The sequence below is a fragment of the Drosophila simulans genome, chromosome 3L (genome assembly GCF_016746395.2).
Source record: "Drosophila simulans strain w501 chromosome 3L, Prin_Dsim_3.1, whole genome shotgun sequence".
Lineage (NCBI taxonomy): Eukaryota > Metazoa > Arthropoda > Insecta > Diptera > Drosophilidae > Drosophila > Drosophila simulans.
The window spans coordinates 19,888,716-19,902,899 of record NC_052522.2 but is presented as its reverse complement, the minus strand read 5'-3'; the positions used below and the strand labels follow the sequence as shown (position 1 = coordinate 19,902,899).

Below are 14,184 nucleotides of genomic sequence, written 5' to 3'. Positions count from 1 at the left end.
GTGGGTCCGAGTTATCAATCGCTCTGTGGAAAATATCACTCATCCTATTGATCCGAATATCTTTTTTTGCATGTGATAGTCGGTCCCTTTTGTAAAGCTTATTCCGGGCTTCACTCGTATTTTCAGTTTCCTTTTTAATCTTTCTCCTTCATTTTGGTAAGATAAGTTTCGGCGTCCCATTTGCTTCGGTGTCTTGGAGTTTTCAAAATCACTAACAAGAATTGTTATCTTTGACGCCATCTACTTGGTATGCTTGAAAATAAATCGGTCTAGTTGTCTGTTACACTCGGGCAGTTTTTTTTTAATAAATAATTCAAAATTTACTATTTTTTTGTCAATCTCTTCTGTCTTTTTCGATTCCTGATTATTGTTGTTGATTGCGGAATAAACGTAATTTGAAACATAACTTTTTTGCCTATTGTTACGCCTCCAAATGTCCAGGAGGTCGCTATGTCTGAACTCAAAATTGCCTATTTAAAATCAAATTTTTAAGAAAACGAGCAAAAATGGGCAAAAGATATTACTTTACCGTGAAAGCCAATAGTTAAAGGTACAAACTGACGTTTTTAACTTTTGTCAGAAATTGTCAGAAAATTAGTTATACTCCACGAAACACAGGGGACACGTTAGAATTTTCTGTTAAAATACACATAAATTGGATGTCACACAACATAAAAACAGTACAACTATACATATATTACCTACATAAGTTAAAAACATCATACCTTGGCATTTATTTTCCATATTTTACTATAATTTTTGGATGCGTATTAACGATCATACCACATGCAAAAGTAAGCAAGTAATTTTTCGGAAATTGCATTCTCTCAATCAGCTTTTTAACACTTCAACTTTAAAAGCTCATAAAACGATTTAGTGAAGCTTTCGGTCAATTTTGTTTTTTGTTTTTATTTATATGATCAATTTTCTATTAGAAAATAATTGCTAGAGGACGATATATTGACATAAAAATTTAGACTTTATGCCAAAAAAAACGAATTCTGGACCATAGTGCACTGCAATACCAATATTTACCCCATGATTAATCTCCATTTGTATTGTAAAGTCGCGACAATGCCCCGAATCCAGAAGGGTTTGCACAAGATATTTAGGCCAATCGATAGGAACGATAGTGCATTTCCCATTGTGCTCTATTTTCAGCACTAACGTCAGTGGTTTCGGTCGATGACCCGGCTCAAGGCCATTGCTAATGCGAACATACACTCGCGGCGGACTTTCTCGTATATGCAGGCTATTATACTAGTAGTTAGAAAAGCATGCGATTGAGGAAAACAAAAATAAAACTTAACTTTTTGTCATACCTTTATACCATAGCAAGCCAAACCATGCCCACCGCCGAAGCTTTTCGAGTATTACCTGCGAACCTAACACATATCGGCCATTGAACTTGACAATGGTGGTACATGCACGCCCCCAAGAAAGCTCGTCCACGGTATAGCACGATCGGATCTAACCCGTTCTAGCGGCACACATGTACGTATGTATATATATACTTTTATATATATTCACCCCCACCGATCGGCTCTAGCCGAGTGCACTTCCGAGCTTTTCGCCCCTGAGACCCACCAATGCCAATTCGTGGAAGTTTGCAGACAGGAGCTTTCGACGACTAAGGTTTAGCTTTCGTTTCATTGTCATTGAAAGCGAACTTTGACGGAGGTCGTTGAACTGACACAATTTCGAAAGAAGTTGCCCAACTGCCCGAGAGACCCAAAACATCACAGTTTTCACTTTTCGATACCCACTAATTGCGAGGTATAGTGAAGTACGAACTGTCAAATAAAAAGACGGAGGATTAAGCTTACATTATATTTTAAAAGTCAATTTATGCCATGATTCGTACACATTTTTCTACATCCTATTTTATCCAGATAACAATGATATTAAAAAATTTAAAGTTTTTTTAAGTTGAAAGTAATGTGAAATTATTACTTAAATAAAATTAACCTAATTAAAAATATCTGCGTACACTTAATTTACATTTTTCAAATTTAATTTACAATTTTCAAATTTAATTTACAAAATAATGATTGAAAACAATCTTGTACGCGATAATATACTTAAAACATATACTCCCCTTTGACGGGTAAGTGGAACAGGAAGTTATGATAAATGATTGTATTTGTTGATCAATTATAGGCGCACAAAGGTTTGTTTACTTTGATCTGAAGAAAACACTGAAGGAGGATTGGCTATGTTGGCTGTTATTGCTTTTTTCTATAATTTATAATTGGTTGAATGAAAGTGGTCCATGCTTAGTGGAATAGTCTAAGGTATTTACATCGGCCTAGCTTTGTTTTAAACAGCGAGTTCCAGTTGTATGATACAAAACTAAACGCTCTAGGAGTAACTGCTGGGGCCCAAATCCATCACGCTAAATACATTGTTACTGTAGCTCCGTAGAGTCGGCAGTGTTTGAGTTTGAATTCTCCTCCGACTTCTTTGACGACGGGGAGGAGTCAGATAGATTGGGCGAGAAGTCGCGCAGCTTGACAACATTTCCCACGGACACCAGATTGGCCGCCTCAGCCACCGAGTAGCCAATGTCCGGCGGTGTTCCCTCTGGATAGCCGAGATAGTAATCCGCAATACGTCCCGCCTCGCGCAATCCGCTCAAGTACGCTCCATGCACAGTGGCCGGATAATTCCGTATCGTATGCTCGCCCGCGAAGAATAGCCGTGGCAATCCTTCCGCATCCTTACTGGACGGCGGAATGACAGGCGCCGCCAGCAGATCGTAGTCACTGCCCGAGGAACCAACGGATACGTAGCTGTACGACCCACGGGCCCAGGGATCGCTGCGCCAACGCGTTACCACTGTCTCCTTGGGTTGTGGAACAGAGGTATTCCCGAAGATGTTTTTCAGCACCGACATACAACGCCCGATTATGATGTCATCCGTCACGCTCTCCACCAGATTCGCTGCCATTCCGGCGACTAGCGCGAGCAGCACCGGAGATGAGCTTATACTCCAGAACAGAAACATTTCTCCTGCAATTAATACGCAATAATATCATTGAACACATTTAATTGCCAATACAAATTGGGATGTTGAAAGCCTATCTGGTAATGGATGAAAAGGATAAGCAGATGCCGAAAGTCACACCACTTACCTCTACTTGCCGTGGTGCTGCCCACGTGCCCGAATAGATTAGCGTTGGGATCCCAAAAGATGCGATCGAAGCAGAGCACAACCTTATTAAGATTCCCGAATCCCAGCCTTTTGATGGCCTGCTGTTTCCAGTCCGGCAATGGCGGGTCAAACTTGACTGTGTTACTCTGCTGTGACTCCTTATGTGCTACCGCCACTTTTAGGACGCCCAGAGTAAGTGTGCAGACGACCAGGTCTGCCTTGTACGTCATCTGCGAATTGGATGTCTTCAAGTTCTCAGCCACTACTTCCACACCCTTGGTGCCGTACTTAATCTCCTTGACGGCGCTATTGACGCGGATGTCCAGGTTTTCAGTAAGAGCTACAGGCACACATGAATAACCGTTCCGCACAGTTGTGTGGTGGCCAATGAACTCGAAGTCATCATCCTGATCCCAGTGCTTCAGCGACAGGTTATTTAGCCGGGTGGCGTTTGCAAACTCCAAGTTGGCAAAATGCCAGTCCAAGATCAGGCGGTCGCGGGACGAGAGGTACACGTCGCTGCACGAATGGAGTTTATTAGGCCATTTAACATATTTCAAGCTTTCAAAGACTACTTCAAAGCCTACTTACCTAGGTCGGTTTTGCTCCAGTTCGTGGAGCTTGGCTAACATCTGCTTTTCCTCGGCATGGAGATCGTTAAACGTACTGATCGTTTCCTCCATTTTGATCTGGGTGTTCCTAATGCTAAACTCCTGGTAACAGTATTTCAGATCGCCATCCGTGCCTTTGGGTTTTCGCTGGTTGATCATTGCCAAGTGCTCATTCTTTAGTGTGGCTATGGTATCTCTAAGGGTTTTCAGTCGACGACGCTGTTCAATGATCTTCGTTTGGGTAGCTATGATCTCCTGCATGTGCTGCCCCCGTTTGTGCATCACCTGCATCTCCTGCATACTGATTATCCACTCCAAGGCATCGCCTAGCGAAACTGGGCAATCGCCGGCGTAGTTAAAATCGAGACGGTGGGACAGGTAGCTGGCTGATTCCAGCAGTCGGTTAAATTCTCTCTCGATCACATCATCCTTCTCCTTGGGCACGGGCTTGCCATCTGGGCCATAAAGTGGACATGTCTGCTGGATGGGCACTAGGTCCATACCGATCTGCTTGCTGAGGATCGTCATTGGATTGCCATAGACGCCGGTAACCACCATCGCTCCCACATCGGCAATATAGCTGTTCTTCCGAAACGTAGATATCCGTCCGCCTACTCGATCCCGCGCTTCCAAGACGATCACATCCATGCCGAACTGCTGCAACTGGTGTGCGACTGCTAAGCCGGAGATCCCTGCCCCAATCACTATGACTTTGCCCAGCTTTTTGGCGGGTATAGGCTTAAGTCGCTTAAAGATGCCGAAGTTAATGAAGCCATGACGCTCCAGAAACGAGTGTACTCGCCTTACCAAACTGGGCTCGCTGTCGAATGGCGGCGGCAGGTTCTTAAGGGCGATCTCGAAGCTCAGCTGGACCTTGGGATTGTCCACCCACATGTGCAAGAGGCTGTTACGAATGTTGAGGAATACCCGATGGCCCAGAATGCCCGAGCGACTGATGTCCGGAAAGCACGCCTCTTCGTTGGGTGTCATTTTGTTAAACGGCAGGCGAGATTGGAAGACGGCGCCCTCTTGGCCAGACAAAACCGTGGGCGTGCCGGCATCCCGGTCCTTGGAATCTCCGTTCTGGGATGGTCTGGAATTTCCTGCACTGGGTCCGGACACGGAGGTGGCATTGGCTTCTGACTTGCGGGTTTGGCTTTGGCCGCGACGCTCCGCCTGCTGGTTGCTGTTTCCCATGGATGCCGATCCTGACTTGTCATTGGAGGCGGTGTCTCCACTTCCACTAGGCCTGTTACTATAATCCACTTTTGGCCGATTGCGCCTACTTGTGCGTCGCTCATCGCTGGTGGCGGGGGCGTCATTGGAGTCCTCATCCGGGTGCTTTTGCTTCTGACCAGGATTGGGTGCTGACAATGCCGACGGCGGGTGATTGACGATTCTTTTGGGCGTGGGCTCACCATCGGAATCGTCGCTTATCAGCGTCACATACTCAATGGGCTCGGTCATCTTGGAGCTACTGCCTCCGAACTGGGTGGGTTTCATCTCCGGATTATGGAACTGCCACCGGGACACTGAAAAGTTGGCCCTTCAAAAGTGGAATCCGTTTAAATTTTTACCGAACTCATATCCAATTCTAATAATGATAAATCACGAATTCTTTAGCGCACCAAACCGGAATATTGCCGCATTATTCTTTTTATATTTTTTGGATTGTTCCGTGATTTTATTATCACACGTTTCGAGGATCGGACTGCGGGTGTTGTTTTTTTTTTTGGTCTAAACTCCCTGCTTGTCTGATGACAATAAAGTTAAGTATTCTCAAATGCTGTGTATCAGCTGATCCATGCGTCGCTTTTCATTTTGCGCTGGCTCACAGATTGATTTTCCGACATTTAAGAATGCAAAATATTAAAATTGTTTATACCGTTCTAGCGGTGTGGCAGCCGCACAACACCACCAACATCTCTGTACCGGTGCATCTGGTCACTCTGCGCGCGCATTCGTTTTTTGAGCATCATACAACGCATTATTAGAAACATTAATTAATTCGATTTATGCGTTAAAAGACATCGTGAAGTTAAGTTGTTTAAGTTATTTGCGGAACTTAGGTACAACTCTTACTACAACAACCCCCAAAGCGCAGTGCTGCGACTTAAATTCTCTGTGCGGGTGTATTTATCGATAACAACCGAAACCGAATCGGTAAAATTTTAAAATCGAATGTAACGGTCGTTGATGATTTCAAAAATGCAACAACAAAGCGGCAACTTTGTATGGAAAACGCAAAACTAGTTGAGTTGTCTTAAAAATGTTTTCGCCTGATAAATCTATCCCTACCTGCGGATTTATTTTAACTTCCCGTTGGCCTTACATATAAAAAAGTTCTTATTTTCTTGAGCATAAGCTCTCGTGTTATTGCAATTTGCAATACTCATCTACGTTTTGTAGTTAAGCAAATAGAAACAGTTAACAAAACGTTACCATTAATCTTGGTATTTTCAAACACGTCTGGCTCCTAGTGGAACGATAAAACTAATTGATTTCTAAATTTAGAAATAACTTCATTATACCGGCACCTCTTCGCTTCAATTTCACTTACAAACAGATTAGAAATGTGTTGTTAGTCTATTTTTAATGCCTACCATACCATATATTAAACACAGCCAATTACCTGAATTTTAAATATGTGTTATTAATGTATTTTCCCCAAAAATTAAAGTCTGTAGCCAAATCGTAAAAATAAATGTTTTGAACAAAATAGAAACAGAAGAGAATGCTATAGTCGAAATCACCGACCATCATATAGCCGTTACACAGCTGGAAGTTCGAGAAATTTCAATATATTTTTGAATATTAGTAGAAATTGAAAAAAAAACAACAATAATTTAAAAATTGTTCAAAAGTGTGGGCGTGACAATTTTGGTTGGCTTGTCGGAGTTGCAGTTTAAAAATGAGGGCGTGGAAGTATTTGGCAGCTTGTGGGCGTTAGAGTGGGAATCTGTATGCTCGACGGACGGACATGACCAGATCGACTTGGCTATTGATCCTGATCAAGAATATATGATTATACTTTATATGGTCGGAAACGCTTCCTTCTGCCTGTTACATACTTTTCAACGAATCTAGTATACCCTCTTACCTTTTTTACCTTTCTAGTGTCTTTGCTTTTACTCTACGATTAATGGGTATCGCCCATAAAATCAACTACATTGTTTTTTTGCACCTTTATTTATATTTTTTGTTTAGTCCCGGCCATCGCAACACTTATCGTAGATGATCTTCGAGGAGCACGCCTCCACTGTCTCGTCGAAGAAGTGATCAAAGTGGCAGGTTTCCTCCGTCACCTCCTTGTTGTCCACACACCGGATGTAGTTGTGACAGTTGTTGCTGCTGCTGGTCACCAGCATCGTGCCGCGTCCGTCGCATCTGTTGTGGGTGCACACCACCGAGGTGGGATTGGCGCAGAGCTGCCGATCCTCGTCGAAGAAGTAGCCCTCGGGGCACTGCATCCACAGGGGATCCAGGTCGGCGACGGGAGAGAGGGCCTTGCAGACGAAGTATCCACGGCAGGTGGCTTTGTCTGATTTGAATGTAATCGTTGTGCTGCTGGTGCAGATGTTCTCCTTCGAATGGGCGGTGCACTCCACCTTATTGGTCTCCACGCACTTGCCGCTCTCCACATCGAAATACTGGCGCTTCTCGGAGGTGATAGTGCAGCTCTTGGACGCATGGTTCCCGGTCTTGTCGCACTCATAGTAGTAGGCGCAGTCGTTCTCGTTCCGGAACTTCGTATTTTCCGCCACCAGCTCGCAAATGTTGTTCACATCCACGCATATGGAGTCCACGCCGTACTGGCAGGACTGGGAGCGCTCATCGAAGTGCTGGCCCCCGGGACACATCCCCGCCAGCGGTACGCCGTTCATGCAGTAGAAGTACTTGTGGCACTCGGTCGGATCGGCCACCCATTCGCCATCCAATCCCTCGCAGCGATTGCCGCAGTACTTGTTGCTGTTGGCCAACGTGTCCACGCAACTACCCTTGCTGGGATTGAACGACTGGTTGGAGGGGCAGGTCAGGACGGTGCCGTTGCCATCGTAGCACTGGATGTACTGGTCGCAGGTGCCGGGCTTTCGAACCTTGGTCCCGTTCTTGAACAGGCGACACAGCTCCTCGTATTCCCCGGCACTCGCCGAAAGAGCTACGGAAGCCACCAGGCAGAGAACGCATCCGAGAAGCACTCCACGTTTGAGGTCTACGAATGATATATGATCAAGATATATAAGAATGATATAGCACACCTTTAAAAAAGGAATCTACTAATAAAAATAAGTCGTACTGTTCAAAACATTGAAATTCTTAAAAACATTCAATGAAATACTCATAAAAATTAATTGACTATCTCTACAAGTTTACTATTTTATCAAACAATTTGTTAAACGAATTCTATCGTGATATTACATCAAAATAGATTCTAGATACATTTTAATTGTATCTTTAAAAACGCTGTCACTTTTCACTAAAAATCAAGGCTGAATCAAGGGTGAATAAAAAAATATTTACGGCGGTGAATGGGTGGGTTGATAAAACTCACTTAGCATGGTTGATTGCTGGGGAAACTTTGGTTTAATTTGCAACAGAATAGATCGAGTGTCTTGATGTGGCCGCGGGAACTAATTACGCCCGACTAAATGGAGTTTCGTGAATGGAAGAAGCTTATATTAACTGGTAGACATTATCGTTGCCACTGCTTCTGCTGATACCGGCGCTTTATTGCCCCTCTTATGAGCAAATCTTATCAATGTTGTGCGAAAGGAGGTAAAACCCTTCAAGTGGGTCGTAATTGGTGATTGAAATCGAGACATCTGACTGCAGATTCCTTAACAACTCACTTTCATAGTGAATTTAAGCAACTTGAATCGAAAAGGAAAGTTAATGAGGTATACCCACGGTAGTTTCGAGTCAAATGAACCTGCTGTTGGCCGTTAATTAATTGAACTATAAATATATTTATCGCTGATGCGATTAAACGGTCAGCAGTTATTGTGCCGTAAATATGACAAACTTTTTAAATATACTGCCTTGCCATTTCACTGTCGCTTTCGATAGGTTTTTGTTTGGAAAATCAGAACTTTTGAAAACATTGATTGTAAGCAACGAATAGGACAGTGATTATCATTTATGAGGCCATGCTATTCCATTGGTACCACCTGCAAGAAAAGTTTTCACGATAGAGTGAATTCTTGAAATGCTATTTGCTCATTTACCTAGTTTTCAGCTGAATTGTTCCAGGAATATTAATCAAAATGCGACATATCAGATATTATTTATTAGAATTTCGAACTAGATGTTGCTGATTGTTTAAAAATATTGTTCTTTTCGGTAGCTAATCTTAATCATTAGAGCAGCGAAAACAATCTGCGTTCTTATAAAAACGGTTAGAAAATAACCTATCTCAATTACGATCCTCGAGTTACTGCAAAGATACTGGCTTCCAGCGGAAGTAACAAACAAAAAGTACTCGTTAGAGAGCCTAGTATCTATACCTATGACAATCCAAGTCCCACATTTCCCGAAAGAATCCAAACTACTACACTCCATTAACGCCTTAATGAAATCTGGGCTTTATTGGAAACACACGACTACGACTTGCACGCAGTGTAGGTCTGGACACTTGGAGTGCAGGCGCCCAGCTGATCGTCGAAGAAGTAGTTGCCGCAGGACCTCTCGCTCACGGTGATGCCGTCGGAGCAGCTCAGATAGTTGCGACAGCCCTTGGTGCCACTAACGACAAAACTAGCAGTTCGACCGTCGCAACGATCGTTGGAGCACTTGACCGAACTGGGGGTTATGCACATCTGGCTGCTCGCATCGAAGAATTTGTCCTGGGGACACTGGTTCCACACCGGATTGGCGTCCGGGGTGCCATCCTTCTGCATGGCGCAGTAGAAGTAGCCGCGACAGGTGGCCTCATCCGAGACGAACTTGTTCTCGTAGGGCTTACTGGCCTTGCCGCAGACATTCGTGGGCAGCGGATGGGCATCGCAATCCACCAGAGCCTTGGACACACACTCGCCCGTGCTGGCCTGATAATAGGTTTTCGAGCATGTCTTGTCCTTCAGGACACCCTTCTCACAGACGTGATACATATGGCAACCCTGCAGATTGTCGAAGTTTACGCCGTTCTTGACAATGCTGCAGTACTCGAAGCTGCTGGTGGTGCAGTCCGATTCGTATTGGCGGGAGCACATCTGGGTGGTGGCATTGAAGTGCGTCTCCGACGGACAGGTGCCGTACATGGCCGTCTCCTCGTCCGCACAGTAATAGTAGCCGTAGCAGGACTTGGGGTCGGCCAGGAATTGCTTGGCCCGATCCGCGCAGGATATCGAGCAGCTGGACGTGGATGTGGACAGTGACTTGACGCACTTGCCCGTGTCCTTGTCGAAAAACGGAGTAGATCCCGTGCATGTACTGTAGTAGCTGACGGAATCGATGCACGTGATCGATTGACTGCAGGATTCGGGATCTCGGATCACCGTATTGTTGGAGAACAAGCGGCAGATGTCCTCATTCCGGCCATTAACCACATCTAGGCTGTGGAGCAGTAGCACCAGTGCCACGCCCAGGATAGCACCAAATTCTGCAATTTGAAAACACAATAAGGTTAGATCTATTCCACTGGCAGCTCGCAATCCACTCACTTTCCATCGCAGCTCAACTTTGGACGAAGCATAAACTCGTACTGAATCTGAACGACGACCTGCGATTACTTATAAATATCAGAGGATAAGCAGCAATCAATTTTTGCTGGCAAGATAAGCGGATTGGTTTTTGAGGGGTATTCAATGGGTAAGATGGGTTCAATCAAGATGAAAACATGTCACTTACCTATAACTTGTGTGTATAACTGTGTTAAAAGCTGGAAGATTACAATGTATTGATTTTGTTTAGGGATTTCCTATATAATATCTTTTTAGTGATATATATTTTTAAATAATTTGACTGCTTTTAAAGGAGCAGGTATATGTAATGCATAGAACGCAATAAATGGGAATGTTTGATACAATTGTATTTGGGAACTAAATGTTTTTAAGAAGCATTTAGAAGATTTGAATTCAGAAGAAATGTATTTTGCATTTCCTGTCTAAATCACTGGGTGATTTTCAGTCGTAGCGAATGCTTATTTTATAAACAATTTGGAGATTGCCAATTGGCTACCGGTAAATCAAATAGGAAGTTGATAAGGTATCAATTGAGCCAAAAAATAGTAGTAAAACGAGGAGCAAGATCAGCTGGATTAATTCACAAGGCTTAGTGGGTAAATAGAGAACTTCCCTTCTTAAATATAAAAAAAAAAAACATTTTAAGCGTTCTACCAACTAAAAATAAAAACTAAATACGCACGTAGCTTGAATTATTGAGAATTTTAATTTTTAGCTAAGAATAACGAATACTTCGAAAATGCTTTGTGATTTGGAAAAAGTATCGAGTTAAGTGTTTGTTTAAATGTCATTGCATACTTATGGGCGAATTTCAAAACGGGAAAAACTTGCTTTTAGGCGAAACAATAAAATAGGGCGGCATAGATTCAAAATAATTTAACGGAAAATTAAATAGGTTTTTGTTATTAAACATCAATTGTTTGTATAGATCGTTTTTACTTTTTCTGCAGCGTGCTAATAAAATTTCAGAACACTTGCATTTGAGTTTTTAATTCCAATTAATAAAATTAAAAAAAAAGATTATGCATTACGAAACTGTATAGTTCACATAAATAAATAAATATATATATAATTTTTAATTTCCGTTCTGCAAGGTGAGCTATTTCCCTTGGACAAGCTATTAATATAAACACTTGTAGCTCGGTAATTTTTCCCCCGAACCTGATAACCTCCAGAGGAAAGAGACTACTCAATTCAAGTCAAGAGTCGCAGTGCGATTCAAATTGAGATATCTAACTAATGTCGTGTTGCTAAAATGAGTGCCAAGATACCAGGGAAACACCACTGAGTGATCAATAAGAGCCGTGACACTTCCCCGCCTCCTCGAACTTCTACGAAATTAAAAAACAATTATAGACAGAGAGGGTTCGCAATCAGCAGCTGATAATCCAAATTCCGCCACGGCTGTCATGTGAAGAAACGTATAAAAAATATATAAACTAGACTAATATAGTATATATAGTATGTATGGAGTCCGCTGGCCAAGATACGATTCGAGCTTATAAGCCAGTCCATTTCGGCCGGGTCCGCTAGTTTCACTTTCGACGTCCAACGGCTTCGAACCGGGAGCTAACCCAACAATTTCGGAGGGATGGAAGGTGCGTGGTTTACCCCAGACCTTAGAATCTTATCTAGCATTAATTTCGATACTAACGCCCTACTGGCGGCGGGCTTATCTGGCTGACAATTTTTTAATTACCCACCCAGTTCGCGCCGCGAATCGCCAACTATAAAAACGCAAAGGCTGCAATTGATTGAGTTAGTAACGAAATCGGAACGTTCGCTTCGGTCGTCTGTCTATCAAGCGAATTGGTCCCCAAAGATATTAGCATTCCAAGATGGGAGGTACGTTGGCTCGAAGAACGGATACAGTTATCACCTGGTGCAAAGTATTCAAGCAGTCTTGCTTGGCCTAAAGTTTAAAAAGTGGTTTTGAACATGGTTTTGAGGCGCTCAAAATTCTCCTGCAAAGGAGATAGCTTTCAAAAATGGTTAAAGTGTTTTAAAATCTGGATTTGTTAGTCAAATTGAGTTTTACTTTTGTCCTTAATTGCTTTTTATCCAAAAAGTCTAAACGTGTTGGGTAAAATATACAAAGGCTTAACCAATTTTAAAGACGCTAATTGAAAGTTATCGATTGGTCGTTTCTAGCACAACTACTTTGCATAATTACGTATAAGCAAATTATACAAGCACGGCATAAGAGTGATGTTCAAGTATTTGATGAATGCACATTGTCTATATTTCATTTAATAATTCATTGTTCACCTGTCTCCCCCACTTAGCAATCAATATGAGGATCTGTGTCCTGGCGGCCTGTCTCCTAATGGCGTCGCAGGCCAGCGGCTACACGATGAGTGACCTGTGCAAACAGTGGTCGGGCATTGGATTCATCGGCAATCCGAGCAACTGCCGTGCCTGGGGATACTGCAAGAACCAGGAGGTTGTGTCCTGGGGCACCTGTGACGGCGACTTGGTGTTCAACGCGCAGACCGGCAGCTGTGCTTCCCCTAATACCACGGCGTGCTCCACCAGCGCCGTGAAGACATGCGCCAGCGTGAAGTCTCCCATGTATGTGGCCAATCCGTTGAACTGCACCGAATACGGCTACTGCGATGGCACGGGCCAAATCTCCTATGGCGATTGCGGTACCGGCGCCGTCTTCTCGGCGTCCAGCAGATCCTGTGTTTGGGGACCTGCCTGCCCGCAGGACAGCATCTGTCGGTTCATGTTGTCCAACATCTATGTAGGCGATCCGAACCAGTGCGGCAACTACATCAACTGCGTCAACGGCTATGGCACGTCCGCGAAATGTTCCAGCACCGCCAATCCCTACTATAATAGGGTCACTGGCCTGTGCCAGTCGACGAATCCGTGCACCGGCGAAGGTTCTAACAGTGGAAACTCTGACCAGTTCACTGTTGGCCAACCAAGTTCAACTGCTTGTGCAAAAACAGCTTTTGATGCATCACCTGAACTTACTGTAAATGGGGAAAGTGTTACCTACAGGTACGTTTCAGATGGTTCAACCTGCTATGGGTACTACTACTGTGCAGACGCAGACGCCACTGGCTATTGGAACCAATGTCCCACTGGTACCCAATTTAATGTTAAAGCCGGCAAGTGCGTTTCACCAGCCTCCTTTGTCTGTACTTATAACCGATGTGGGAACGTTAACAATCCATTCATGGCAGTTAAGGGTTGCACGAGCTACACAATCTGTTCCAGCGGACTAACCGGAAATTGTCCTACCGCTTCACCGTTCTACGACGAGGTGAACAATATCTGCACCACCACAAAACCCGAATACGAAATTTGTGGGTAGACGGCTAGTGCACGAGCATCTCCTCCAGCCATGTCTGTTTGCCGAGATACCCTTTATGAAATACACAAATAAATCCCAATGCTGAAAGCATTCAAAAGAAACTAATAAAAATGTTGACTTCGACCAATCGAAATTCGTTTAGTTAGAGCTAGGCAAATTGTTGCCTTGTTGTTCGCCTTTTTGGTAGCAAATCTTTCAAAAAGAGGCTCACAGAAAATGGGCCTCAAAATGTACCATAAATATGATTTCTGCAGGAGGGGTATCTGTAAATGTTATCTGCAAAGCTAACTTAATTAAACACTTCCAAAATTCAATGGCCTCCATCTATTGTATGAAGGAGAAGGTGGAACAGCTAAGCCCCATTGCTTCGGAAAATTCTGGATAAGTTACTTGATTGACGATTTTTGATTTAGA

The 14,184-nt window shown here is 43.5% G+C and overlaps 4 protein-coding genes across 5 annotated transcripts; 1 reads left to right on the top strand and 3 right to left on the bottom strand.

Moving 5' to 3' along the window:
• Window positions 1-1,816: 1,816 nt before the first annotated feature.
• LOC6738811 (possible lysine-specific histone demethylase 1) lies at window positions 1,817-5,731 on the bottom strand. Its single transcript, XM_016171767.3, has 3 exons — window positions 3,746-5,731; window positions 3,135-3,673; window positions 1,817-3,012 (listed from the first exon to the last, which is right to left on the bottom strand). Exons 1-3 carry the CDS (start codon window positions 5,266-5,268, stop codon window positions 2,408-2,410), a joined length of 2,667 nt encoding a protein of 888 aa, XP_016032616.1. The 5' UTR covers window positions 5,269-5,731; the 3' UTR covers window positions 1,817-2,407.
• A 1,204-nt stretch (window positions 5,732-6,935) lies between these two features.
• On the bottom strand, window positions 6,936-8,433 carry LOC6738810 (peritrophin-44). Its single transcript, XM_002085574.4, has 2 exons — window positions 8,318-8,433; window positions 6,936-7,978 (listed from the first exon to the last, which is right to left on the bottom strand). Exons 1-2 carry the CDS (start codon window positions 8,322-8,324, stop codon window positions 6,969-6,971), a joined length of 1,017 nt encoding a protein of 338 aa, XP_002085610.1. The 5' UTR covers window positions 8,325-8,433; the 3' UTR covers window positions 6,936-6,968.
• An 890-nt stretch (window positions 8,434-9,323) lies between these two features.
• On the bottom strand, window positions 9,324-10,492 carry LOC6738809 (peritrophin-44). Its single transcript, XM_002085573.3, has 2 exons — window positions 10,425-10,492; window positions 9,324-10,363 (listed from the first exon to the last, which is right to left on the bottom strand). The coding sequence occupies exons 1-2, from the start codon at window positions 10,429-10,431 to the stop codon at window positions 9,366-9,368; spliced, it is 1,005 nt and encodes a 334-aa protein (XP_002085609.1). The 5' UTR covers window positions 10,432-10,492; the 3' UTR covers window positions 9,324-9,365.
• Window positions 10,493-11,937: 1,445 nt separating this feature from the next.
• On the top strand, window positions 11,938-13,897 carry LOC6738808 (peritrophin-44). 2 transcript variants are annotated; one of them, XM_016169201.3, is made up of 2 exons: window positions 11,938-12,043; window positions 12,731-13,897. In XM_016169201.3, exons 1-2 carry the CDS (start codon window positions 12,037-12,039, stop codon window positions 13,768-13,770), a joined length of 1,047 nt encoding a protein of 348 aa, XP_016032615.1. In that variant the 5' UTR covers window positions 11,938-12,036; the 3' UTR covers window positions 13,771-13,897. The 2 variants fall into 2 exon arrangements, with proteins under 2 accessions (XP_016032615.1, XP_002085608.1); XM_002085572.4 differs by lacking the exon at window positions 11,938-12,043 and adding an exon at window positions 12,184-12,290.
• Window positions 13,898-14,184: the final 287 nt, after the last annotated feature.

Bases quoted from the DNA above. Each gene is read 5' to 3' on its own strand.
- LOC6738811 (XM_016171767.3), bottom strand. From the start codon at position 5,268: ATGAAACCCACCCAGTTCGGAGGCAGTAGCTCCAAGATGACCGAGCCC. The intron at 3,674-3,745 runs GTAAGTAGGCTT...CCATTCGTGCAG, and splicing joins CTGGAGCAAAACCGACCTAG to CGACGTGTACCTCTCGTCCC. The intron at 3,013-3,134 runs GTAAGTGGTGTG...TATTAATTGCAG, and splicing joins CAGCACCACGGCAAGTAGAG to GAGAAATGTTTCTGTTCTGG.